Raw genomic sequence first — 27,137 nt, forward strand, 5'->3', positions numbered from 1 at the left:
CTACATCACATTGCAAATTAGCCTTGCAAACGAGCGCCAGTAACATAAGGGTCCTCCGAGGTTCTCTTCTAGCCTGCTCACTCCTTCCTCCTGTGGCCTGGGAAGCAGACACTGAGTAGGTGGGTGAGAAACTGTTTATCAAGCTGGTGGCATGAGACGCTCATGCCCAGCCTTGAGTGTAATACAGTTAGATCATTGCTTTCTATTTATTTCTTCTATGACCTGGAGAAAAGTATTTCTTCTCCAATGCCAATAGTCTCTAAAAATCCATGTAAGGTGGCGTTTCCTCCAAAGGAAACTTTTTAAAAAAAAAATACTTGCAACATTGTCTTTTAAAAAAACTCTTTATTTATTTATTTTCAGAGAGAAGGAAAAGGAGGGAGAAAAGGGAGAGAAACATCCATCGGTTGCCTTGCACGTGCCCCTAGCTGGGGACCTGGCCTGCAACCCAGGCATGTGTCCCGACTGGGAATCAACCCAGCAACCTTTTGGTTCACAGGTTGGCGCTCAGCCCACTGAGCCACACCAGCCAGGGCCTAAAGGAAACTCTTATCTCATTGAATCCCTGAAAGTAACCAGTCATGATCCCCCCCTTGTAAAAAAAAATGTTGAGCCCTGGCTGGTGTAGCTCAGTGGATTGAGTGCGGGCCTGCAAACCACACGATCCCGGTTCGATTCCCAGTCAGGGCACATGCCTGGGTTGTGGGCCAGTTCCCAGCAGGGGACTCACGAGAGGCAACCATACATTGATGTTTCTCTCCTTCTCTCCTTTCTTTCCTCTCTAAAGATAAATAAATAAAATCTTTAAAAAAGAAGAAAAAAATTTTTAAAAAATGTTGACTTCCAGATCTGATAGAACTTTTCGTTCCATCCAGGGACCACATTCACCCCATTTTTATCACTTAGAATAGAGGGGTGGTAACACCTTAGACTCGCCTAAGAGAACATAAAGGCATGACAGCATTTGACTGAATTCTGCTGGTAAAGGGCATTTGAAGACAATTGGAAGACACATCCACTCTGCAGTAGTCAACACATAGTGGTTACGTGAGTCTGTGAACAAACGACTGGTCCTCATTTTGATGAGTTACATTTTAGCCTTTTTGAATCAATACCACCTGGACATACGAGGGAGAAAAGAGTGAATCGTTCACTTCTCTGTCTTTTTCCTAAGCCCCTGAGAAATGCCTTTTGAAGATACCTATTAAATAGGTCCTGAAAGAGGTCTGGCGCATTCTTATTTCAGAGTAAACCTCAGGGGAGGTGGCAGTGTTTCTAGATTACAACAACATTCATGTCGTGTAACAATGTTCATATACTGTAGCTGATCATACATTATAACAATGTTTATATATTGTAGTAGATAGTTGACATGAGGCTGACCAGACAGTAGAAGATAACTTAATTGTGCTCCCCAGTACTTTTTAAGTGGCATCAACTTAGGAGCCCTTCCCATTCAGGTCACCCTGTTACCTTAAGTTTGCATCCTGCTTTATAATACTCTGGTCTACAAGGTCATGTCCTCATTTTTCGTTTGCCGAGGCAAATTGTGGGCATCTCCCAGCCATGCCGTGTCTATTCCTCCTGTGTCCTCCAGAGGGCGTCCTGAGCCCTGCCTAGGACAGAGGCGGTGGACAGTGAGTGATGGCGTAGGGAACTCACCTGGAGTGGAGAGGATTCTGACTGATCAACCTGTCCGGACAAGAGACCTCAGACGTCATTTTTCAGGGGTGGAAACGGGCTGAAAAGGACTTGCCTGAAGGCCACCAATGAGCTTGTAGAAGGTTCTGGACTAGAACTAGGCTTTCAACCTCCTTTCCTCTCTTCTTTTAGGGGGTGAGTTTCCCACCCTCTCACTTCCTCCTCCTCCTCCTCCTCCTCTTCCTCCTGCTTCCCCGAATTAGGGCCATCTGTCTGCCAGGCATGATTTAAAGACTTTATTTACATGGGATCCTCACAAAGCCCCATGAGGTATCTAACATCCTTTTACAAATGAGGAAACCAAGGCTTTTAGTAGTAAAACCAAACATTAATAGCAGCAACAAAACGTGTTTAAAATCACACAGCTAAAAAACATGGGGGTGGTAGGATTCAAAACAGGCCTGACGCCAAAGCCTGTGTCCCCACCAACCTGTGTTGCCTTTGAACGGATCTCTGGAAGCACCAGATGCCTACAGTCCAGACCTGCTCGTTCCCGCTTCCCTTCCTCCCTCCCCAGCCCTTTGCTGCCTTCAGTGTTCTCCCCCTCCATCCTTTTCCTCCCTGGTTCTCTGCACCCACCCCGGGGGATACTCGAGCCTTAATTCCTGTGCAGAGAAGGGGCTGCTGGGGAGTGTGGGCAGTTTGGGCGGACGAGGGAAACTCGGGAGCTCAGGCTGCTGCTGTGTGTTTCTTCACCCGGACTGTGTTGCAGACCAGAGGTGGATTCTGACTCTGGGCAGGACCAGTTCACACAATTTAGAATGGAATTCAGTGAGGAAATAGGCTTTGATGTCCAGATGCTAACTCTTTCATTGTGGTAAAAACACATACCGTTTTCATCATTTGTAAGTGTACAGTGGAGTTGTGTTCAGTACTTTCATATTATTGTGCAACCAATCATAAGAACTTAATCTTCTTGCAAAACTAAAGCCCTGTACCCATTACACGCGAACTGCCCACTCCTCTCTCCTCCCAGCCTTTGGCAACGGCCATTCTGGTTTCTGTTTCTGCGAGGTCGACTACACTAGATACCTCATATAAGTGAAACCATACAAAATTTGTCTTTTTGTGCCTTCTTTCCCTGAGTGCAATGTCCTCCAAGTTCATCCATATTGTAGTACATGTCAGAATTTCCTTCCTTTGTAAGTCTGAATAATAAATATTCCATTATGAATGTATGTGATGTATACACACACACACATGTTTTGTTTGTCCACCCATCTGCTGGTGGACATGACAGGGGGCGGGGTCACGGGAGACTTTCCAACGAAGACGGTCTCTGAAGAAGAAGGGCTAGGTCGACTGTGCCACATGCTGCTGAGACACAGCAAAGGGTGCAGACGGAGGCATTGGAGGTGACATTGTGAAGGGTGCTCATGACCTTGAAAGAGAGGCTACAGTCAAGGGAAAGAGAGGAAAGCCTGACTGGAGTGGGTTAAAGAGAGGTAGGGTGAGGGCTCTGGCTGGTGCGGCTCAGTGGACTGAGTGCCAGCCTATACACGGAAGGGTCACTGGTTCGATTCCCAGTCAGGGCACGTGCCTGGGTTGCAGGCCCGGTCCCCAGTAGGGGGTGTGGGAGAGGTGACCCATCCATGTGTCTCTCTTGCACATCATTGATGTTTTTCTCCCTCTTTCCCTCCCTTCCCTCTCTCTAAAAATAAATATATAAAATTTATAAAAGAGAGGGGAGACACAGAGGCCACGCAGCGACTAGACCACAACCCGAAGGCTGTCTGCGGCAGAGGGGCACGGAGAACTGCACCGGTCCCTCAGGAGGTGCCTTGGACCTTCTGTTTCTATTGTTTTTCTCAGGATTTCCTTCGCTACTGCTACTAATACTTACCCAAAGTGCATTTACTAGGAACCCGATCGAGCAGGCTCTTGATGCAATTGTTTAGAATCGGGGACTACATTTTGGGGGGGTGGCACCTTATTGTGGCTTTTTTAAAATGCAAAAGTCAAGTTGTTATGATTGAAGCTAACCCAGAGAGCTCACTTAAACATAAAACGTGGTTTTAGTTTTTGCTGAAGTTCGTTTCGTCTCTTTACTTTCTTTCCTTTCCCCTTTCCAGTTCTTCCTGTCCCTTCTCCGTCTCTCCCTCCTCCAGCCTCCTTAGCTTGGCGCCTGATGCTTTCACAGAGGGGCTCCCCTCCCTGTGCCTCGCTGAGTTCACCTGCACGTCTGCTCATGTCCACGGCTCTTCACTCTGAGTGTGCTCTGTCCGCTGCACCTTTGCACTCGCTTTTGTTACTGCACCTTGGTTACTTCTCTCGGTTTACTCCCATTCATTTGTATTAGGGGATATATAAGGGATGTTATAGCTAAGCTGCTATAACAAAGAGACCCTCAACACACCCACTTAGGTAAGAGAGAATTTTATGTCTGTCTCATGGCATAGTCCAGAGGCAGGTGCTTCGGGACTGGTAGGGTGGCTGGGCCACTCCCAGTGTGTGGCTTTCACCTCTGGATCCACGATGGCTGCTCCAGCTCTCACCATCACACCCTCATCCCAGCCAGTGGGAGGAAGAGAAGGGGCAACAGGACCACACACGCTCATTCCTTTTAGCGTGTGAGCCAGATGTTGTTTCATGTCACTGTTACTTACATCCCACTGGCCAGAATTTAGTCGCATAGCCACATTTCACTGCAAGGAAGCCGAAAAGCAGTCTTTACGTGGGAAGATGGATAGGAAAGGGTGATATCCAATTGTGGCAGCTTCTGCCACATCATCCATCTAGACTCACCCGTATCTTCTGCTCCAGGAAGTCTGTTCCTGCTGGGGGTATCCCCATTCTTCTTTCCAGCATGACGTGTACTGTGCAGAGTTGGGATGACCCGCCCTGGCTGGTGGGGCTCAGTGGATTGAGTGCCAGCCTGAGGACCAAAGCGTTGCTGGTTTGATTCCCAGTCAGAGCACACGCCTGGGTTGTGGGGCCAGGTCCCCTGTAGGGGGCGTGTGAGAGGCAACCACACATGGATGTTTCTCGCTCTCTCTTTCTCCCTTCCCATCTCTCTAACAATAAATAAATAAATCTTTAAACGCTATTTTTTTAAAAAAAGAATTGGAATGATCTGGTCCCTTGTCTGTTCCCTGCTGGACTGTAACCAGACATGGCTCATGTCCTGTTTATCCCTGAGTCCCTTGCACTTATAGCAGCGTGGGCTCCTAGCGAGTGTGCGCAGCGTAACTGAATCCCGAGTGGCCGTGCTGTGGGCGCAGAGACTCTGGCCCTGGGCTCCGTGGGTGGGAGGGGGCTGGACTGGCTGGGCAGGCAAGGTGGTTGGTTGGCCCCACAGGCAGCTCCTTCACCTCTGCCTTCCACGCTGAAGGCCGGGAGTCTGCCAGGGACCACAGGGAGGTGGAAGGGAAAGAGCCGTTCAAGTATTTATTTTAAGTTCAAGTGATATAATCCAACGCTTAGCAAGTCCAAAGCGTGGTAGGGTGTGGCTGTCTCAGCTCTGTGCTGTGTGGCGTGGGGCCCTGGCTTCCACACTCTCGGGACACGTGGCCCCCTTGAGCAGGAGGTGGGATCGCCAGGACTGTCTGGCATCATCTCCCTACCCCCGTGGCCCTCATTCTTTATCTCTTCTTGCCTTCTCCTGAGACTTCATCTCCTGAGTTGCAGCCTCAAGTTATTCTCTTACGTGCTGGGGTCGTCTGCTGGAGCCAGGAGCTCCGACCGGGCCAGGGAGGAGGGGCGAGGTCAGGGGAGGAGACCGGCAGAGTGGGGGTGGGGGTCTCATCGTGAAACATTCACACCCTTCTTCATTGCTTGGCCCCCTTCCTGCAACCTGTGATGTTGAAAGAGCCAGCTGCCTGTCACTTCCCTCCGTTTTCCTAGGAGACTTCGGGGTCCAGGAATCGGTGTATGTGAAGGGACTGTGCTCCTACGTCACTGTCCAGTGTCCAGATCTGCCCACGCCGCCCAGATGGGTACCGGCCCGGGTTAGGGTGTTCTCACGGCCCCTGCAGTGTCCTCTGCACCTGCTGGGCCCAACAGCGGCTTTCCCCACCCACCTGTGAGCCCTGGGAGGGCCAGAGGTGGCGGCCTCACTCAGCAACAAGGAAGCAGATGCAGGAAGTCAGTGACATTTGCCAGGTGACACTGGTTAGATATTAATGGAGTCGGAGGGGTGGCAGGGTTTCTGATCGATCACAGGGTTGGGGAAGAGAACATATGCACGGTTTATTATCGCTCTCCGAGTGTGGCCGTCAGGGAAATACTGTTGCTGACGAGGGGCACACTGGTCCCTTGCCTGGGAACTTGCGCACCTGCTCATTCTCACAGCCGGCCCCAGGCTGGGGTCTGTCCGGAGCCCGAAGAGTGGGTCGGATTTCCTGGTTGTGCCCTGAGTGGTTCCGTGGATGCCTGTTCTCAGGCCAGGCGGACGGGGTGCCTTTCCCGTCCTTGGAGGCCCTGCCCTCCTCTGGTTGCTGTGAATAAACTTCTCCCTTGTCTGCGACGTCCCGCTGTCTGGGAAGAAAGAGGGAACACCTCCATCAGGCCAACCACATCGAGGCCTTGGGGGGCTGAGGACACTCTCACATCAGGCCAAGACTGGGGTGGGAGTGAAGCCCCAGACACCACAGGCCGGGGCCCGAGGCTCCATTGGTCCAGGTCTGTGAGCCAGCGTCCGTCAGATGTCCTTCATTCCACGGCAGTGAGATGAGGCCACAGAGGAGGTGGGAGGCCGAACTGTGTCCTCTGACGCCCAGGACTTACTCCACCTTTCCCCTCTGGCGGTCAGAAAAGCCCGAGAACGAAGTACCTTGGTTGCCAGTATCCTTCCCTTCCCTTCTCTATCATGCCAGGCACCGTTCGTTGCCTAGGATACGAGTGTGACTGAGACCCATTTCTTGCCTTCAGGAGACTCGTGGTTTGGAGGAGGAGACAGAGCTGTCCACAGGGAACCACGTCCTACCATGTGCCGTGCCTGTGCTTAGCACATGTGGGGGGGGGGGGGTCTGCGCAGCCTGCACGTGCTGTGCTGCTGGCGTAGGAAGCAGAGCTCTGAGTTCGGAAAGAAGGGGACCCACAATTGGGAGTAGCAGAGCCCCACAGTCTCTTCTGGGTCTCGGGTGGCATGGAAGCTGTGGTTATTGTGCATTCAGAGGGAGACACCGGAGGCCAGCGGACTAGTAACAAAGTTATGGTGTTTGTTTAGAGAGAAGTCAGTGGCGTAAAGGAAGAGGGCAGCAGGCCAGGGTTCCAGGAGAACTCCCCGAGAGCCGGGAGTGGTGGGCGTGGGGATTTGAGGGTGACCGAGGTTTCTGGCCTGGGATACCGAAATGCAGTGACTTGGGGAACGGAGGGACGGAGAGGAGGGGGTGGGGGTGGGGACAAGGACCAGATGGAGAACCAGGGAACGAGGAAGTCAGGCTCTGGGGCAAGAACAAGCCCCCAGGGAAGCAGGAGGAGGGACCTGCGGGGAGCCGGCAGGAGGTCAGGGCTGTTGCCTTTGTCCACCCTGCCGGCGAACGCTCCCTTCCAGAGCAATGGTCTGTTCGTTTGCGTTACAGTCACAGTTAGGACCAAGCCTCATGCCCTTTAAGGAAAAATACCACGTCTAGATTGGCAGTGAGCAGCTCATCCTCGTGCTCCCAGGACATCTTGATGCATGATGCTCAGGGAGGAATCTGTCATCTTCCTCTTGCCACATCCTCTGCAACTGCAGTGACCCTCAGTCCACTGGCAGAAGCACAGGGGCTTGGCCCACTCACTGCCCAGTTTGAAAGCGGCTGAGGTCAGCTGATGTTTACCAAGCCCTCGGGATGAAAACTGTTACTCAAGAAGCACTCACTGTGGTCCCCATTAGCAGCACAGTGTGTTTCTGCGGAAGGTTAAGCGCTGGAAGGGGCCTTGCAGACCCTCCTCCAAGCTCTCACTTTATGGACAGAAAACAGACTTCACAGAGAGGTGGGAACCTGCCTTCCAGCTGGTTTCTTCTAAGAGGAGAGGATGGTCTGTTGCTTGGAAAATGCACCGCATACTTGTTGCCTTACTGGGGATAAGACGAGCAAGCCTTGTATCTGAGGCTCAACGTCGAGCGTTAGGAAGCATGCCATGAACACGGAGAGAGCTGGGTCCTCGCGACCACCCGGGTCCCACAGACACACGGAGAGCAGATGTCCCGGGAATTCAGCGAGCGAGTTCTCAAACGCTGAGGTCTTTAATTAAGCAGGTGTTTGGGAAGTAGGCCCCTCGGAGCTTCCAGCCTTGGCTGGGCTCGTCTCGCTGAAAAATGGCACCGGCCCAGCTCAGCAGCAGGCCCGAAGCTGGCTTCGGTCGGAGACGCAGGAATGTGCCATTGTTATTTTCTTCTTTCTTATCAAGCCCCATGAGCTTGAGCGAGGAAGGAGCAAAAACAGGCTGGGAAAACATGTTGTTTCACCGGGTAAAAATTTACTACCAAGGAAATGATTTTGCCGAGCCCAAAAAAGGACTAGCGGGGCCTTTGGACAGGCGTAGTTGTCCAGGTGCTTCAGGACAGTGTCTCCCGGTGTCACCCAGTGTCACCCAGTGGGAGTGTCTTCTGTTGGCCGATGGCTGTGCTCACACAAGAGCAGAGACCTTCAGCTGAGGCTGTGGACATGGGCTCACAGAGCCAGCCCTTCATGTGCACAGTGCGGGGGAAGAGGACACGCAGGAGGAGGGAGGAATCACGCGTCATGTGGAGGCCGATCCTCCTTGGCTGTGGCATCCAGTGGGATGCGCACACGCTTAGGCTTTCGGATGTCTACCGTGACCGAGTCACAGATGGGCCCCGAGAGGCCGAAGAGAGGGGGGAGCTGAGGCCCGTGCAGGAATGCTGCTGCCTTTGTGTGCCTCTCGACTCTCGTCCCAGTCCGCTGGCGCGTGCCTGGAGCTTGCGGGGAGCAGGCTCTGGCTCTGGCTCTGGCTGAACCTCAGAACTGGCCATGCCTTCCAGCCCCAGGGCTGTCACCTTAGTGTCTGTGGTGAGTTCCAGAACAGAGCCCACAGGAGGCAGGAGCCAGGAGGCAGGAGCCAAGCTGCCCCAGCCTGTCACAGATGCTGGAAGCAGCGCCGTACCAGGGCCGGAAATGGCGTTGCCGGGCGCCTCCTCCATGCCCCCCAGTGGCGAGGGGGCCTGTGGGCACGTTCGGTTGTGAACGCTCCATGCAGCCTCTGAGGCAGGATGCTACAGCTTTACCCTGCACAACACCCAAGGATCCACAAGGGCAATGAACTTGCTCAGTAACCGTCGGTGATCACCTGCAGGACCCTGTCCGCACACCCAGCTCTGCCTGGGTTCTGGTTTTATTTTTATTTTTTACCCACTAGCCCTTTCCGGGGAGGCTCAGCTCTTTGGTCTTTTCTCCTCTTACACTTTGGTGCTGGGAGAATGTTCTCCCTTTGGGCGTTGGGGAACCGTAAGTTTTTGCTTTGTTGCATTTTGTTTTATAGCTTTCAAAGGATACTTTACTTCAATCAGAATTTGTATTTGGAAAGCAATTTAAGTATTTCCCCTTTACAGTATAGAACTAAATGATGAATTGTAATTTCATGTATATATATAATATGTGCATTCAAACTTAGCAAGTAGCTGGCACACGTACTCATACCATCTACACTCAAACATACTTGTGTTAGCACATTGGCCTGTCATTCCAAACTGCAGAGGTTTGCACACAATGACCTGTGAGTTCACGCTAGTCTGGCACTCACACCATTAGTTCTGCACGGGATGGAAACATGGGCTGTGTGCTGTCTTCGCAGAGCCAGCCACTCCCAGAAAGCCCATGTCATAGGCATTGGCTGACGGTGTGGGACCATGAGGTCCTGGGCCCGTCTGACAAGGAGATGTCTGCCTGTCACCACTGGTATCTGTCACCAGCGCCTGCTCCTGGGTGTGCGTGGCCCATGGCCCTCCCTACACTGTCCCTGGGGTCCGTCTGGAAGGTCCCGCCATTTGCCGACCTGGGTTGCGGAGGGTGTGTGCTCTGAGACTGGAGGCCCGCCCTCCACCTGGGGCCTCCGTGAGACCTTGCTTGGACTTGGAGGATGTCACCCTATGTCATGCATCTGTCCACCTGGAGCTTCCATCAGGCTGGGGACATGAGACCCAGCTAGGGGTATGAAACCCTACAGGAGTGTCCCTAACATGAGGCCTGGGAGCCACTGCTGCCTGTGGCCTCCTGGGGGGCGTTGAGGATGATGTTGGCTGGTTTTGCTGACTTTCTTGTGTCCACAGTTGTCTTGGACTGTGCGTGTTCTCACGGAAGGGGCGTCTGCAGGAAGGGGCGGCCCCTTGGACTGGGCTGGTGGGCCCGCAGAGCCGCGCTGCCCCACGGGCCGGGCGGTTCCTCCCCAGGCGGCACAGTGCTGGGCTCTCATTCTGGAGGAGTCAGTGAGAAGCCCCGTCCTCCCGTTCCCAGGGTGCTGGTTGCCATGACAGTGGTGGGCGTTGCCCCATCTGTGGGGGAGGAGCCATGGCTGCCATGGTGCCATCCTCCCAGTGCCCAGGCAGCTGCTCCAGCTGCAGCCCCAGGAGGGGCGGGGGTGGGCAGGGAGCTGGCAGAGGACTGTCAGTAATGTCTGCTCTGGGGGTCGGTGCAGACGCAGCGCAGGTGCTCGCTGCCAGCTCTCCCAGGTGACCCGAGGTTTGGGAGGACGCACACACACAGAGCCACTGCAGGGCATGAAGGATGAATGACAGGATGAGTGAACACATGGCTGAATGTGTTCACTGAGAGGACAGGGCACTCTGTCCTCTCAGGAGACGCTTCCTAAATGTCACACAGAAGGGAAGGAAATTGCAGGCACAGTCTGCATCGAGGGTGGTGGCGCTCACTCAGGTTGCTGTGACTTGTACTTTTCCACTGATGCCGAAAAGCACGCTTTGCCAAAGAATGTCCTTGGAGGGAGTCGATGCATTTTCCCTTCTGTTATTTAAGTCAAATGTATTTAATGTAAGCGATTCAGCTGTGAGCTGGAATGTGGGATGGGTCTCCTCACCCCATGTGGAGCCCCTACCGTGAGCGGGTCCAGCATCCATGCCGCCCACTGTGTCGGCTGGCCGCGAATTTTGGTGGGGCGGGTTGCTTTTAGGGTCCACACACTGGGACTCTGGTTAGCGGGTAGGCTGGGAATAGCTCGCCTGGGGTGCAGAGGCAGCAAAGCTTGGTATTCACGTGTCCGTTCATTCATTCACCAAGCAGGCCCTGAACGCTTACTATGGCCGTAGCTGTCTACCAGGTGGGTTTGGAGGATACAAAGCTAGGACACCCCCCCAAAAACTCCAGGGACTTCCGTTCTCCAAATACATTTAGACTGACAGTCCATTCAGATAGTAAAAGTGGCAAATTTACTTGTTTTTCAATGTACATCAACAGACATGCAGAAAACCAAGCTAATTCTTTAACTCGGTAAAAGCGGTGGGGCTTTTTAAAAAATGAACTTAAAAGATTTGTGTCTAGGTTTGACTGTTTTGTGTGTGCCTATGAGGTGCCCACACACACATGCACACTTGGGCCCCGCCTGCACTGCTTAGCCCAGTCTCAGGGCCCGCACATGTTGGGCCTTCTGCTCTGGGCCCGTGGGCACGTGGTGCGCGTGCAGGTCACCCAGACGGAGCCTTGGGAGCTTGCTGTCACCGAGGCTCTGCCACAGCTCTTCTCGCCTTGGGTCTCTCTCACCCTGCACTCCCCTCAAGGCAGGAAAAAGAGCACAAATTCCTGAGGCAACGTTGTTCCCAGGGTACAATTGCCATCCATCACGCCCCTCCGGAAAAATGTAAATATGCTCCCGCCGATAGTGGCGTTATTTATTATCCCAGGCTGCCACACGGGCTGGGGCGGGCGCGGCTGCCGGCCAAGCCTTATCCGTGGTTCCCCTGGGAAGCTCCACTGGGAGGGCAGAGCAGGNCTAGGTTTGACTGTTTTGTGTGTGCCTATGATGTGCCCACACACACATGCACACTTGGGCCCCGCCTGCACTGCTTAGCCCAGTCTCAGGGCCCGCACATGTTGGGCCTTCTGCTCTGGGCCCGTGGGCACGTGGTGCGCGTGCAGGTCACCCAGACGGAGCCTTGGGAGCTTGCTGTCACCGAGGCTCTGCCACAGCTCTTCTCGCCTTGGGTCTCTCTCACCCTGCACTCCCCTCAAGGCAGGAAAAAGAGCACAAATTCCTGAGGCAACGTTGTTCCCAGGGTACAATTGCCATCCATCACGCCCCTCCGGAAAAATGTAAATATGCTCCCGCCGATAGTGGCGTTATTTATTATCCCAGGCTGCCACACGGGCTGGGGCGGGCGCGGCTGCCGGCCAAGCCTTATCCGTGGTTCCCCTGGGAAGCTCCACTGGGAGGGCAGAGCAGGGGTAGGGGGTGGAAGGGAGGCGGAGGGAGAGGCCGGAGCTCTGCAGCCAGGCCAGGTCTTTGCCACCGGGGCTGCGCCGAGCCCACGTGTCGGCGCAGAGCAGAGCCGCTGCCACCTTGGAACCAGGTTGTTGGAGTCGGTCCATGTTTGGACGGAAGGCTGGTTCCACGCCATGCCCAGACACATGGTTTTTGGGGGGTGGGAATCGATCCACGTTGTTGGTGTTTGACTTTCGGCAGGTGGGTAGTGGATTGTGCTGGCGTGGCTGATGTGTCCCCGAGCCGGCTATGCTCACTTCCTGTGCAGACAACTGAGAAGACCTGTGTTACAGAAGACCTATGTCCTCAGGTGCTTACACACGGGGGCTGTGGGTGCCCCCACCCCCACCACACTGCAATATGCAGTGTCAAGAGACAGACAGTTTTCCAGGAGGGGCAGGAGAAGGCACCCAAAACTCAGTCTGATCTCCTCTGCCAGGCCTGCCAGCTCCCCCTCGAACCGGCTTGGTCCCGGCCGTCATGTCCTCTGTCGTTCCCACACAGAGTGTGGTTGGAGTCAGACAGACCATGTTCCCCCCTGTGAGGTGGGGTCCCCGCCCGCACCCACTGCACAGGGTGGTAGCGAGAACCAGGACAGTAAGTTGGGCGCACTCCCCAGAACTTTTCATGTTGTTTCCAACGGTGCGGCTGTCTGTTGTGGGGGGTGTGGGGGGGGCGGAAGCTGCAGGGGATCAAGACCTGAATGCAGTGACGTGGGAGCCAAAGGCGCAGGCAGGTTCGGGCAGACAGTTGCCAGGGGTGGACGCTGGAGTCAGGCCAGGCAGGCCCAGGGCTTTAGGTCGACATGAGAGTGGGTATCGGGAGGTCCCGTGCAAGAATGCTGCATGCAGTTCCCAAAATACAGCGCGGGGAGACGGCGAAGAAGGGTTCGCCCTAGTGGAAATGAACCGTTGTGCGTGCTGCCTGTGTGCACCAGACGTCTTGACGAGTAGGACTCTGACCCAGCTTGGTCTTTGTGCATGGAAGCGCTCCATTAAGACGGGACTGACTTGGACAGTAGTACCTCCTCGCTGCCAGGGGGAGGGCGGTGGGCATGGAGCAGTGTAAACAAGCCTGGCGGTAGCAGAGGGCACGAGAAATCAGCTGCGGGAGTGGAAGGAATGCTGGAGGGCTCCGTGAAGCTTCTCGAAGGGGCAGGACCCCCAGATGATACCCAAAGATTTCTGTGGAGGGATCCAGTCCAGTGACCCGATGATAAGTTTCCTTTGGCGGGGGACATTTCTTTGTCTTCTGTTAAGGTCTCAGAGGTATCGTAGCTCTGTGCACACAGTAGGTACATAAAAGACCCCTATTTAATCAGCGAAAGGAATAAGCCCAAACAAAATGCATTTCTATATCAAGTAATGGTGATTATCCAGGTGACTTGCTTTCAGAAAATGATGGGATAGGACGGCGGAAAAGAGCTTATGGATGTGTGTTCTCTTCGTGGCCATTTCCCTTTGTGGATTTGTGGGGAATGGACCAGCTCTGCCCCCTCAGAAGAGGCCAGTGTCTCCTGGTGACGCTCCGCAGGGAGGTGCTCCGTCTCCTTGGCTGTAACCCAGGGACACGACCCACCGCCTGCCAGCAGACAAGGAAACAGCTGGCACCTTGGTGGCTCTGAGTAGATGTAGGTGACATTCCTTGAAATACGTCTCGTTACAGATGTGGACGAGTGTGCAACGGATTCCCACCAGTGCAACCCGACACAGATCTGCATCAACACCGAAGGCGGGTACACCTGCTCCTGCACTGACGGCTACTGGCTCCTGGAAGGCCAGTGCTTAGGTGACAGCTCTGGGGCTCACGGGGACTCTTGGAGGTGCTGGTGGCTGGGCGGGGGGTGAAATGTGGGCCTGGCTGGGGGTCCCTAGGGCAGTGGGCCTCTCTTTGCAGGGGGGCGGGGGCAGACAAGCCTGTTGAGCTTCCATGTGTCACGCATCACCACTCTTTCAAATCAGTCGTCACCGTCATGTCCTCATTAGAATCTTTTCATCCTCATTGGAGGACATTTTTTAATTGCTTTTTTTTTTTAGAGAGAGAGGAAGGGAGGGAGAGAAATATTGATGCAAGAGAAGCATTGATTGGGTGCCTGCGTGTGCACCCAGGCCCGGGACCTGTGCTGGGACCGGAGATTGTAGGTGCCTGGACCGGGGGGTCACAGGTTCAGGTGCCCCTACCGGAAATGGAACCTGCAACCCTTCGGTTACGGGACAATGCTCCAACCACAGAATCACACCAGCCAGGGCCATCAGAATTTTTGAATGCATTTTTAAGGCTCCTGTTTGATTTTTTATCTATCCTGTCTCCTCTCCTTCTGAAAGTTGATGTCCAAGACAGGAAATGGGAGAGGTGAGGGTCACCCTGTCCAAGTTGGAGATCATGCCGAGAGCAGAGAACAGTTTGTGCAGTCACAGGAAAGTTTCCGTCTCGAATGTGGATCAGTGGATTCCGAGCTCACACCATCTCCTCCCAGCAGCCCCCTGGATCCACTGTCACGCCCACCCCGCAAGCTGGTCTTTCTTTCTACTGTGAAACAGTCAGTCATCCCCAATTGAGAATTTTGTTCCTTGCAGTTGGCATTTGCTACATGATCTCTCTGTTTATTTTTACTAGAGGGCTATTTTCCTTTCTTCCCCTCTAGCTTTTGGTCCAGCCAAGCGAATGAATTCATAGCGATCTCAGGCTGTCAGTTCCATTTTTTTCCCCTGGGGTCTTATTTCTATACTGTGTTCTTAGAGAAGCCTTGCCAGTTTAAATTCTCTAAGTCACTATTCTGTTGCCTGCAAGTCAGTGCGGAAGGAGCTGAGTAACAAACCTGACTGCCTCATGGAAACCGAAAAAGAAGGTTCTTTTGTCCAAGTCTCTCTTGCCCAAGACTGAATTGGGGCCAGCTCTAGGGCCCTGTCTGCGGCCTCCTCAGGGCCTGATAAGCCCGCCTAGGCTTGGCTTGGCCGTCCTTCCCAGGCATGTCCCGAAGAGCTGGCTGCACACGGGCATCTTAACCAATCTCAGCTATTATGGAAAATCTGATGCCAGGGCTTTGAATATAAGTAGATCATTGTGAGTGAGTTATTTGTACGGGAACTTAATACGCAGAGTTTCAGAACTGGAAGGGATGTTAGATATTATGTCATTCAACTGTCATAGAGCTGGAAACTGGGCCTCAAAGAGGAAGGACGTTTTGGACAAGGCGAATTCGGTCTAAAATCTCTCTTGTTTCTCAGTCCAGTTTTTTCCACCACAAGGGGGCGCAAGAGAGGCTCACAGGGACACAGGCTGGATTGATTGCTTACAGAGGAAAGCCCTCCCCATCCGAGGAGGACCATGCCCCAGGACAGTCCTGTACCTACCTGAGAGGGTGGCTACATCAACAGAGCGTGAAGCTCTGGGAGGGATGCTCCTGGAGGCCTAATGTGGCACCACACATACGGCCTGCAGATAACCCAGGTCCGAAGTGAAGGCCTTTACTCATTGTGGCTGAACTCATGCCAGCCTCTGGCCAAACTTGTCTTTCTCTTTTAAAACCCAAGTTCTGTAGCCACCCACACCTCCCCCCCCAACCCATGCACCTTTGGGGGCATTGCTTTTGGAGAAAAACAACAGGCGGGAGACTACCTTTCCTCCAGGGTACCCCAGGATGTCCCCTCTTTTCCTTGCCCCCTCCCTGTGGGCAGTCGGGTGGGCCAGGTTAGAAGTAGATGGGACTCAGAGATGAAACAGAACCCCGAGGGTGGGACACAGCTTCTGAGGAAGGTTGGGCAACAGGGGGGAGGGGGGTCCCTCTGGAAGCAGATGGTGGGAACTAGGCACAGAGACCAAGGTTCTGAACCGGCGACCAGAGCCCTGGGTGGACCCTGGCTAAACCAGGGTACCAGAGAGGGAATGTGGTTAGTGTAGGGGCCAGTGGAGACACAATATGAACCAGTTACAGCTCCAGTCACATTGGTTGGTGACAGCAGGTGCTCGTATCGGTGAGGATTCTGTCTCCACCCTTATGCTTCATTCAGGACATCTCAGCCTCCAGCAGTGAAGGTTCCAGCCCATCAGCCCGTCACCCTGGGCATTGGAAAGAGCGTTCCCGGGGACATCAGGCTCCCCATTGATGGGTACCTGTCAGCAGGGAGGTCGTATTGGCCACTCGGCTAAAAGGACCCATTCACTCACAGAGCTGCCTGCTCAGCAAAGGCCAGCCATGGCTTGGAAGAGGTGTGTTTATCCGGAGTTCTGTGTCTGCTCTGGTGCAAGCTGGAGACTCCAGGGAGCTCCGGAGTCCTTGTGTCATTGGATTCACAGGTCCCTAGACCATAGTGCTACCAGCTCATCCTCACCTACACTTGCCCTTGTTCCTGACGTGGGGACACATTCACTGCTGATGGGACTGGTGAGGAGCCTGTTGGAGTGAGGCTACAGGTTCCTCTTATACTTTGAGCTACCTTGTCCCTTCACGGGGCCATGAAGCATTTACATAGAATCTTAGAATTGGCTCTTAACGTGGATAAAAACCTTGCTCACCCTAAGCAGAAATTTCCTCTACGACTTTCAAGACAGGTTCGGGTGTTCACAGGACTGAGATGGGTCGAGGGGGGTTATAGGGATTTTGAGCCTTGGAATCCAGAGGACATCATGATCGCTGACACTCAGTAGGCACTGTCTTCACGCTAGTTCCCCTTGGCGTCCCTTCGTGACCTCTCTCCAGAGGGACGGGCAACAAGGATGCGGGGGGCAGCGTTGGTGGTTGAAAAGGAGGGTCTCACCTTGTGCGCATCTCTGTTGCCAGACATCGACGAATGTCGCTATGGCTATTGCCAGCAGCTGTGTGCGAATGTCCCTGGGTCCTACTCCTGTACATGCAACCCTGGTTTTACCCTCAACGAGGACGGAAGGTCTTGCCAAGGTATGTGACCCGAACGGTGGTGACTGGAACATGCTGTCGTCTCATCCACAGTCTGACAGTCTGTGCTGGTGGGAAGCGCTGTCCTTAAAGTGCTTTCTTTCTGCTGGTCATCTCTGCCTGCTCACCTCTCTGCATCCTGAACGGAGGTTACCTAACCCAGGTCAGAAGGTACGCTGGGCACTGCTGAGATGAGGAGTGCTGTCATCCATCAGCCAGCGGGAGCTCCGGGCCACGGGCATTAGCTCCTCCCTGCAGCCCGGGAGGAGTCCTGCCGGCTTTCTTGACTACTTAGAAATGTTCTTGCGTACCCTGTCGCCTAAGTTCGATTCCTGGGGCCAAAGTGGAGCGGTCAGAAAGAACTGACCCTGGATGAATCACAAAATAAGCATGTACACTCTCGGCAGGGGTGTTGGGGGCACTTCTGATGCCTGTCACCACAGCTTTTTCCCTTCGGCCTGTGCCAGGAGGGCCTGCTGCCTTAGCAAAGAGTCGGGTGGTGGAGGCAACTTCCCTCCTGCTCAGCATTCCCCACAGAAACGGAATGGAGCCAAGGCGTTTTCTGGTTTTCACATGATCTCTTCAAACACTGATAAGTAAGACAAACAAGCTACGTGCTTATTGTAGTTTCCCTCTGCAGGTTTCTTCTGCTCAGGAAATGAATGGGAGACTTAAGACTCGAGGAATTAGTGCGAGTGCCGCCTGCCTGGCCGCCGGCTCCCACCCCCAGCCTCCAGTGGGGCCTCCGGCCCCTGGCAGCTACTCGCTCCAGGGTGGAGGCAGTGCCGGGAGCTTAGAATGAGGTCTTTGTCTTGAGTCTGCCACCAGGCTTTGCAGGGCCCATTTCCTTGTCACACCATCCGAGGTCTGGCTGGCAGGCTCCTGGCCAGCTCCTTGGAGGATATTATGTCTCCATTAGTTTAATCGTATGGAAATCATTGGGTAAACAGGAAGGCATCAGGGTTGAGGAGTTTGATCCTGAGTTCTTTGGAAGTCTCTCCTCCAAAGCTGGTTCTGCTGATTGTTCCAAGAGGTCTTGATTGTGTTCCTCTCACCAGGAGAAGTCATTTTCTTCTGAGAGTGGAGACCGGGCTGGGAGATTGAAGGAGCTGATAGAGCAGGGTTCATCCCCGCCCCCGCCATCCCGCCCCGTCATTGGAGCAGGAGTGGACGAGTGGGCGCCTGGCTCCTTCTCTCGCTGCTGCCGGGATAAGCAGCTTAGGACAGACCAGTCTTCTCTGGGCTGGAGGTGCCAGCCCAGGTCCCCCGGCGGTGCACCCGACACCTCCTGAGGAACAGCCAGGCGCAGCAGAGCCAAAAGTACCACGTGTCCTTGAGGCCTCTCAGGGTCGGGCCTGTGACCAGGAGCAGGTAATGCCACCTGGCAGTGCTAAGGCCAGCAGCAGGCAGAGCACCCAGGCCGCACGGGCACTTGGCCACCAGGATGTTGCATCAGCGGGGCCCGCTGGTGACATGGAGTGTCCCCAGCTCTGTGGAGCTTTCATAATTCTGACACCTCATGGGAGGAAGTGTGTGCTTTGCACTCTCCCAGGCTTGTCACATCTATTCGTCTCATTGAATCCTGACAATGACCTTGTGAGGTAGGCAGGGCAGGCGTTTGTAGTTCTGCTCACAGATGAGGAAATCAAGGAGCAAAAAGGTTAAGCAAGTTGGCCAGAGTCCCTCAGCCGGGTGGTGGCAGAGTGGAGAGTAGAACCGAGGGCCTTCGCCTTCCTGTCCAGCAAGTGGGAGTGGGGTGCGCACTGCTCCCACAGGACTCAGAGGGACATTTGTCCGTGTGTGGATTGCAGGGCTGGTAGGGGAGGGCAGCCAGCGCTCCTGGGGGCAGAATCCTTTGGGTCAGGGGTCCCCAACCTCCTGGCTGTGGACGGGTACTGGTCTGGGCCTGTTAGGAACTGGGCCACACAGCAGGAGGTGAGCTTGAATGTAAGGCACTGGAATCATCCCCAAACCATCCCCCAACCCCTGGTCCATGGAAAACTTGTCTTTCATGAAACCAGTCCTTGGTTTCAACAAGGTTGGAGACCACGGCTTTGGGTCCTGCTCTTGGGCAGAAACATCTGGGAGCTGAGAGAGTGTGGGACTCACGCTCATTCATATCTGTGTGACCGGCGTCTGGCCGGAAGCCGAGCACGCCAGCCCCAGTGCTCGCCAGGGCCATTCTGCCTGAGCCTGCGCTCTGCAGCCTGGCACAGCAGCTGCTCCCCCGCCTCCCAGGCATAGGCCTCCAAGCTCCCGTGGGCACCGGCGGAGACCGGTATCTCGCCGGACCCTCCCTGCGTGGTGGGCCATTATTTTTCTTTCTCCGGATTGCCCCATGCGTGCCAGGAAGCAGGAAGTATGTGGGCATGGGATTAGCCCTCCGCCTTAAGAAAAGCTTCTCAAACTGCTCCCTGTGAAGGTGTTTAACTCTGAAAACACTCCAGTCTCTATTCAGAGTCTGAAGAGCTTTACTGGGGCTTTTGAAGAGGATAGAAACTCTCTCAGCGGGACCTGGGGTCACTGGTGTAAGGACCACGGGGGGAGCGTGCTTGGAGCTGGTCAGCCTGCGCAGTGTAGGAGGGCCCCCCTCTGCCCTCCGGCCCCTGCCACCTTCAGGAGCTGTGCAGAATGAGTCTTGGGTTCTACAGAAAGACCCGACTCACGTCCCAGTTCCGTATGTGCCCTCGTTATACTTGCGCACATCTGTCAACTTTAAAACAAATGTGCGCCCCTTGCTGATGTGTAATTGATACACAATGAACTGCATTGTTAAAGGTACATGATGCCATGAACTTTGGCACGTCCATACCCCCCACAAGGCATCACCACTCTCCGATGATGAATATTCCATCCTTTCTAACAGTTTCTTATGCCCCTTTGTGGTCCTCTCTTTAGCTGACTGACCTTGTAACACAGGGCCGTGGTCCTGTGGGGGGTCCTATTATTATCGGTGATGTTATTTACGCATAATTGTCTTAGCTTGGGTTGCCCTGACAAAATGTCTTAAACTGGGGACTTAAACAACAGAAATGTATTTTCTAACAGTTCTAGAGACCAGAAGTCCAAGGTCAGGGAGCCAGCGTGGCCAGGCACTTGCGAGGGCTCTCTTCCCGGCTTGCAGGCTTGCCATGTCTCTCTGAATCCTCACATGGCAGAAGGAGCAAGAGCAAGCTCTCTGTGTCTCTTTTTAGAAGGACACTAATCCCATCGGGAGGTCCCCACGCGAGATCCTCACTTACACTTAATTACTTCCAAAAGGCCCAGTTTCCAAATTCTGTAACATGGGGAATTAGAACTTCAACATGAATTGGGTCGGGGACATTCTTAGAATTGTCACAGTTATTTATTCGTTTACCTGAATATCAAAGTCAATGGCAGTGAAGGGAGAGTTCATTGGGAATGGAATGTGGTAGGTGATGGGGAAGAGCAGATACTGGCTAGAAAGTCCTGTTGGTGACCTCAGAGAGTGCACTTCCTCAGAGGGTGTACATGTGTATGTGCATATATGTCGATGACATGTATACATGTTGCTTCTACCCTTCCCGCTTCTTGACTCCAGAGGGACATGTGGGTGGAGCCCCTGATTCTTTAGTGAGCACTTTCTGGGGCTGACTTCTCAGTCTGCTAGGTCCCAGGTAGAGATTCGTGGTGCTTGTGGGTCTGGTCCCCCAGCCACAGATTTTGTTGCCGGTGCATTTTCGTCTGCCTCGTTACAGCAGATGTTTTGTTGTGGGAATGGTCAGTGATGGGCTGTGGCTTTGGCTTTCCACAGATGTGAATGAGTGTGCCACCGAGAACCCCTGTGTGCAAACCTGCGTCAACACCTACGGCTCCTTCATCTGCCGCTGTGACCCAGGATATGAACTTGAGGATGACGGAGTTCGCTGCAGTGGTAATGAGCTTTATTTAGCATCGGAGATTTCCACCTGCACTAGGGACCCAGGGGTGGCGGGTGGAGGTCGATGGCTTTCTTCACAGGTGTTTCCTCTCATTTCCCAGAAGCCTCTCCAGTTTGGAACACTTCCCAGTGCAGTGGGGTCACAACCACACAAAACAGAGATGAGTCACTGCTTGAAAGGTGGAGTGGGGGCCCCCCTTCCTTGTCATTTGAGCCCAAATGCAAAAACCAATGGAGCTACCTTTGAGGGTCCGAGAGGGGGGCGAAGGAGGGAAGAAGGCACCCAACTGGTGTGAGTTGTCTGTCCTCATCCAGGACTGCCTCAAGCCCTGGGGACTGCAGAGACAGTCCTGGCAGAGGCAGCAACCCTGGCCCGACAGCATACCTCCTAGGGCAGGGTTGGGAGAGGGGGGTGTGGGCTGAACCAGGTCAGGTATGGAAGCGCAAACACTCGGCGAACTTCTAAAATCTCTGCGATACTCAGTGCTCAGCCCCAGGCCCAGCACGTGGTGAGCGTGCAGTAAGCAGTTTTCAGGTCAATGAGTGAAGGACTGAAGAGTGAACGGATGAAATCTTAACTTGTTGTGAGAACACAGATCTGATGGCCCAGTCCACCTTGTATAAATGCCTTTCAAGTCCAAGAAGCTGACTCTGCCCACGCTAGATTGGAAATTCTGTTATAATTTTCTTATTAACTCATGTAATAAGAAACTTGTAAGCTTCTTAAAAAATTGGATCAGCCTCTCACTCATATTTATTAGTATCCTGTGTAGAGCCATGCATACTGCTTTCATTTTCTTCTTCTTCTTTCTCTGTTTTTGGTTTGTTTGTTTTGTTTTGTTTTTTGGTAAATGTTGTATCGAGCTCCAACCCATTCACTTTTGGCATTACCAGCAGTCAGTGGTAGATGAACACAGTCCAAATTAATAATGCTCCGTTGAACTTTTCAGAGTAAGTGGGCCATGCCCTCGGGCGTGACCATCTTTTTGTCTTGCGGATGGAAGGTTTCCTAATCCTGGGTCTCATTGTGACAGGAACTAACCCTGTCCTGAATGGGGCTGTGTGAGAGGACGGCAGTGCTCCGGGGACAGGGTTCCCTGAAACAAATGAGCACCTCTTCTGTGGGCCAGAGCAGTGAGGGAGCAGAGACAGGGAGCCTTACACCCATTCAACGTCAGTCCCAGAAACCGAAATAAAATACCTGCAGGCATGAAAAGCCACTTTCTTCCTGGATTCCAGCTCCCAGCTTGGCGCTCTTCGGGGAATCTGGGCTCAGGAACAAGGGGGTGGGAAGTTTGGGTGAGGAGAGGACCATCCGTTTCTCCAGAATTCCAGCGCATCCCCAGAGGTTCGCCCAGCACCCGGTGGAACAGCTCTGGGGCTGGAGTTCGATTCCTGGCTCTCCCGTGTTGTGCTTTGCCTGGCCGGGTCACTTCCTAAGGCGCCATTCTCTGGTTCATTAAAAACAAACGTGCGCCCCCGTAGGGTGGTCACCCAGGTAAAGCGAGATGGCATACCTGAGTGTCATTACAAGGTCACGTACTTTCTCTGAGTGTATGTAGGTGGAAGAAGTCTTTAGGTTTTTGAGCAGTTTTCACATCCTCGGTGGTTTCGCAAGGGTTTTCAGGGGACTTACTGTCCCCAACATGGCTACCTCCTCCCATTCATCCTGAGGCCCACTTTCCTTAGACTCAGAGTGACCTTGACCCCTGGATACTCAGGGCTTCAGGGCTGGCCTCAGGCAGCAGTGTGACAGCGAGAGAGTGTGTTCCCTCTTCCCTGCTACGCAGCCCCTTTCTCTGCTGGTCATTTTCCCCAGGGAATGTTACCCTCAGTGTTATCACAGCTGGTGTGGTTCCTTCGTGCGGCACTGGACCCTCCCTGGCTGTGTCCCCTTGTCCCTCAGGGATTTGCAAAGCTGAGCTGATCCCAGACACCATGGTGGGTTCTCACGTGGATGAATGAAAATGGCCTCCTGTGAGTTCCCGGCCAGAAACTAGGCTTATATTACATTGGGTTGGCCAAAAAATCTGTTTCTTTTTTTTTTAAGATTTTATTTATTTATTTTTAGAAGGATGGGAGGGAGAGAAAAGACAGAAAGAGAAACATCCATGTGTGGTTGCCTCTCACAGGTTCCCTACTGGGGACCTGGCCTGCAACTCAGGTATGTGCCCTGACTGGGAATCGAACTGGTGACCTTTTGTTTCACCGGCCAGCACTCAATCCATGGAGCCACACCAGCCAGGGCTGTTTAGTTTTTTCTGTAAAATAAAAGAGACATATTTCATTTTTGCCAATAACTTTACTGATTTGGATATTTTCAGTAAGCCGGCTATCTCCACTATTGGCTTCTGGTGGGTAGAGGTCAGGGGTGCTGCTACACATCTTCCAATGCATAGGACAGCCCCACAGCAAAGAATTATTTGGCCAAAATGTCAGTAGTATCAAGAAACTTTGTAAACCACTTTTGACTTGTTCGATCAGTCATAGCACCTTTTCCATACACTGCACAAATCTTTCTTTGCATTTCAGTTGCATTTTTAGCTTTCTTGAAATAATAAAGCATAACATGCCAAAAGTTTGTGTTATTTTCTTCCATCTCCAATATTAATACTGCACAAAAATCCACCAGTTTTTAAAAAATTCACCAACTTTGTCACGTTTTTTGAAAGGCACGCCGATACGACAGCTGTCACATACAATCTAACGAAAGTGTTTTGGATGATATTAAAGACAACTAAGTACTACTGGAGCCAGGGTAAGGAAAAAACTAGACAAGCTTTTTGGCCAACCCAATATTTCAGCTCTTCAGCCTGGGGCTTGCAGACCCTAAGACAAACTGGGTGTGAACGCTAGGGCCCCTGCCTGCCCAGTGGGAGGTGGGGTGGGTGCTGCCGTCTCTGCCTGCACAGGAGCTCATCCTCCTCTGGGCAGTTTCCCAAACTCAGGACTCCCCAGATCCACCCACTTTAAGTCCTGAATGTGGTAGGCTCAGGGAGACATCATGGCACTGTGTTGAGAAGTGTAGGATCTGGAGGCCGGCTGGGTTCAAATGCCAGCTTTACTGGTTACTCATTACCTGTGAATTAGTGATTTACCACACTTCCTTAAGCCTCCATTTCTTCTCTGTAAGATGTGGCTCCTAAAAGCGCCTCCTTCAGAGGGCTGAGGTGAGAATCAAATCAGATGAGGCAGGTAAAACAGTGAACTTGGTGCTTGGGACCTATGGAGTCTCAGGAAGTACCTGGATTTACCACTGCTCCTACTGAAGACATGAAGGAGTCCACACACTGACCCATTTCCAGCCTCCTTGGACCCGCCTGACCCCACACCGGGCGAGAATTCTCCATAGCAGCGCCAAGCAATAGAAATAGAACATGCGCTACAAGCATGACATGTATGTGGTCCGCGGAGAGTGAGGCCCCTCTTTGTTCTGATGGGCTGGGGCCAGAGGCAAGGACTCCTCAGGCTCCCAGGGGTGTGGGGGAGGGGGTGCAGCTGAAGCAGACCCCACCATGCATGCTTTAACTTTCAAACCAGCAGCCCAGTCCTGCTAGTCACGACCCATCTCCTGAAGATCCCCAGGGAGCCTGGAAGGAGTTTTTCCTCCTTGGATGTGTGTGGCTTCGGGCGCGTGACCGGGAGTCCTCCGATGGTAGAGAAGCCTCCTCCACTGCTGACGCCCCCCCCGCCCCCCCCCCCCGGGTGACTCCAGCCATCAGCGGGCTGTTAGAGCAATCCGAGGACATGCCGCTTGGGGAAACTAGTGAAAGCAAGTTTTCGGGAAACGACAAATGAAATGAAAACATGTTTTCTTTGGCATGTTTACTGAATGACGCTCAAATGGGGGCTTCGTTGCCAGACTCCGAGTGTGATAAAGAGCCTGCTCCTGCATCAGCAGCCACAGAGGCTCCCATCCCGTCCCCACCTCTGCAGCAGGGCAGTGGCCCAGCGCCAGGTTCCTGGCTCCCAGAGCCCTCCGAGGCAGGCAGGAGGGACGCTGTGCCCGCCCACCCTGCGCCACTCTAGTGATTTCTCATTCCCGGAGGTTTCTGGATGTAATGAAGTTTTAATACTGGGTTGGCCAGAAAGTCTCTTTAGTTCTCCTATAAAATAAAAGACACATTTTTCATTTTCTCCAATAACTTTATTGATTTGGACCTTTTGAGGATGTCAGCTATCTCCCACTACTGGCTTCTAGTAGGTAGAGGCCAGGAATGATGCTAAACATCTTCCAGTGCATAAGGCAGCCCCACAGCAAAGAATTATTTGGCCAAAATGTTAATAGTACCAGGAAACTTGGCAAACCATTTCTGACATGTTAGATCAGTCACAGCACATTCTCCATACACTGCACAAATCTTTCTTTGTGTTTCAGTTGCATTTTTTACCTTTCTTGAAATAATAAAGTGTAACATGCCAAAAATGTTGTCTTATTTCCTTCCATCTTCAATATTAATATGGCTGCACAAAAATTCACCAATTTGGTAAGTTTTTTTAAATGCATGCTGATATGACAGCTGTAACAATACAATCTAAAAATTGTTTTTGAATGAAGTTAAAGACAACTGAGCACTACTAGAACCATCATACAGAAAAACCAAACAAACTTTTGGGCCAACCCAAATATAACGGACACCCCTGGACTTCTGGGTATGTCCCTTTTAGTTGTAATTTTAGGAATAATATTGTTTTTCAACTTGAGACGATTGGTACAGTTACCCATTCAGAAGACCAGGACTAGTGAATGATTTTTGGATCCAGGGGATGAGGTCTGTACCCAGAAAACTGCAGCAGGCAAACAAATCTCACCTCCAGGCTCAGGGTAGCTTCACCTATGGGGCAAAATGAATCAGCAATGACTACATAATGTAGCAGAGCCAGAGGTGGAGGGTGTAGGGAGCTGATGGAGATAGATTTTACCTCCCTATAGGACATAATTCTCTAACAATTAGGGCTGTCCAAACATCAATGGGCTTCCTCGTAGGTAGTGAGCTCCCCATCTTCAGAAGTATTCAAGAAATGAATTGGCAACTTCTCAGCAGTAAAACTGTCACATGTGTCAGAAGGGTGTGGAAGTTGGATTAGATGGCCACTACGTTCTCCAAGTAGTTTGTGATTATAAACACCAGGTGTAACTTGTCACCCCCAGACATGGATGAGTGCAGCTTCTCCGAGTTCCTCTGCCAACACGAGTGTGTGAACCAGCCCGGCACGTACTTCTGCTCCTGCCCCCCTGGCTACATCCTGCTGGAGGACAACCGCAGCTGCCAGGGTAAGGCTGTCCAGAGGACTCTGGCTGTGGGCGATGTAAGGTGGGGCTGCCTCAGGATGCTGTCGCCTGGGGAGTCCTGTGCAGCTTTGGGGGTGACCTTAACGTGACATGGTAAGAGCATGAGTGGCTGTTGGTGGCCCCCAGAGTGGCAGGCTCTGGGCAGGGTGCCTTCCTGCCCTGTGAGTCATCCTCTGGCCCCAGAAAGGACGTGACCATTCTCACTCCTGGAAGTGAACCCCGTGGAGACAGGTGGCTTCCTGAAGGGCTGGTGCTGCCTCCCCAGGCGGGTCTCTGCAGGCCACTGAGGACTGCTCCTGCCCTCACCAGGACGTCTGTGGTCTGACCAACTGGGGCTCAGGCTTTCTCACGGCCCCTGCGGGCCCCTGGTCGTTTTTTTCCTACTGACTTCCTAGAGAATGGGTGCCAGGGAGACCTCACGCAGCTGACCGCTCTGTCCCTCAGATGGTCAGGACCCCAGGCTGTGTAAGGGGTGGGTCTTGTTCAGATGGGCTGCTTGGCCCAGCCTCCAGCCCTGTGCTCCGCCTGACCCCACACCAAGCAAGCGTTCTCCGTAGCAGCGCCAGGCAGTAGGGATGTAATGGGAGCTGCAAAGGGAAGCCACAGACACAGGGTCTGGCACAAATGACGCCTCTTTTTTTATCACGAACTCTTTCATTACAAAATCGTGACCATGTAATTCTGTAACGTAACAATGTCACACACAGGCACACCATGTAATATTTTAGGTGAAATGTTCGAATTAAAACTATAAATTATTATACCCATATTATTACCCTACCAACCACACTCCAGCATGCCTTGCTTCTTCCAGACCCTGTACAATTTAAATTTTCCTAGGAGTCACATTAGAGGAGTAATTCTTTTTAGGTAAAAATATTTTTATCTTCTTAATTTCTTTCTTTACCTAAACAAGTACAATTAGATTTAAGACCATATTTTATCTCATGCAATATATCTGAAATATGAGT

The 27,137-nt window shown here is 52.8% G+C and overlaps 1 protein-coding gene across 2 annotated transcripts in view; it reads left to right on the forward strand.

Annotated features, from left to right (window-relative positions):
- Positions 1-27,137, forward strand: part of FBLN5 (fibulin 5) — a 75,366-nt gene that overhangs the window by 30,987 nt on the left and 17,242 nt on the right. For both annotated transcript variants that reach the window (XM_037031230.1, XM_037031229.1), the window contains exons 5-8: positions 13,744-13,866; positions 16,859-16,975; positions 20,748-20,867; positions 26,026-26,148. In XM_037031230.1, coding sequence (XP_036887125.1) covers positions 13,744-13,866; positions 16,859-16,975; positions 20,748-20,867; positions 26,026-26,148 — 483 coding nt within the window. The remainder of the gene's footprint in view (positions 1-13,743; positions 13,867-16,858; positions 16,976-20,747; positions 20,868-26,025; positions 26,149-27,137) is intronic.

This window comes from Sturnira hondurensis, unplaced genomic scaffold (assembly GCF_014824575.4).
Source record: "Sturnira hondurensis isolate 20B ecotype Veracruz unplaced genomic scaffold, ASM1482457v3 Scaffold0021143, whole genome shotgun sequence".
Classification (NCBI taxonomy): Eukaryota; Metazoa; Chordata; class Mammalia; order Chiroptera; family Phyllostomidae; genus Sturnira; species Sturnira hondurensis.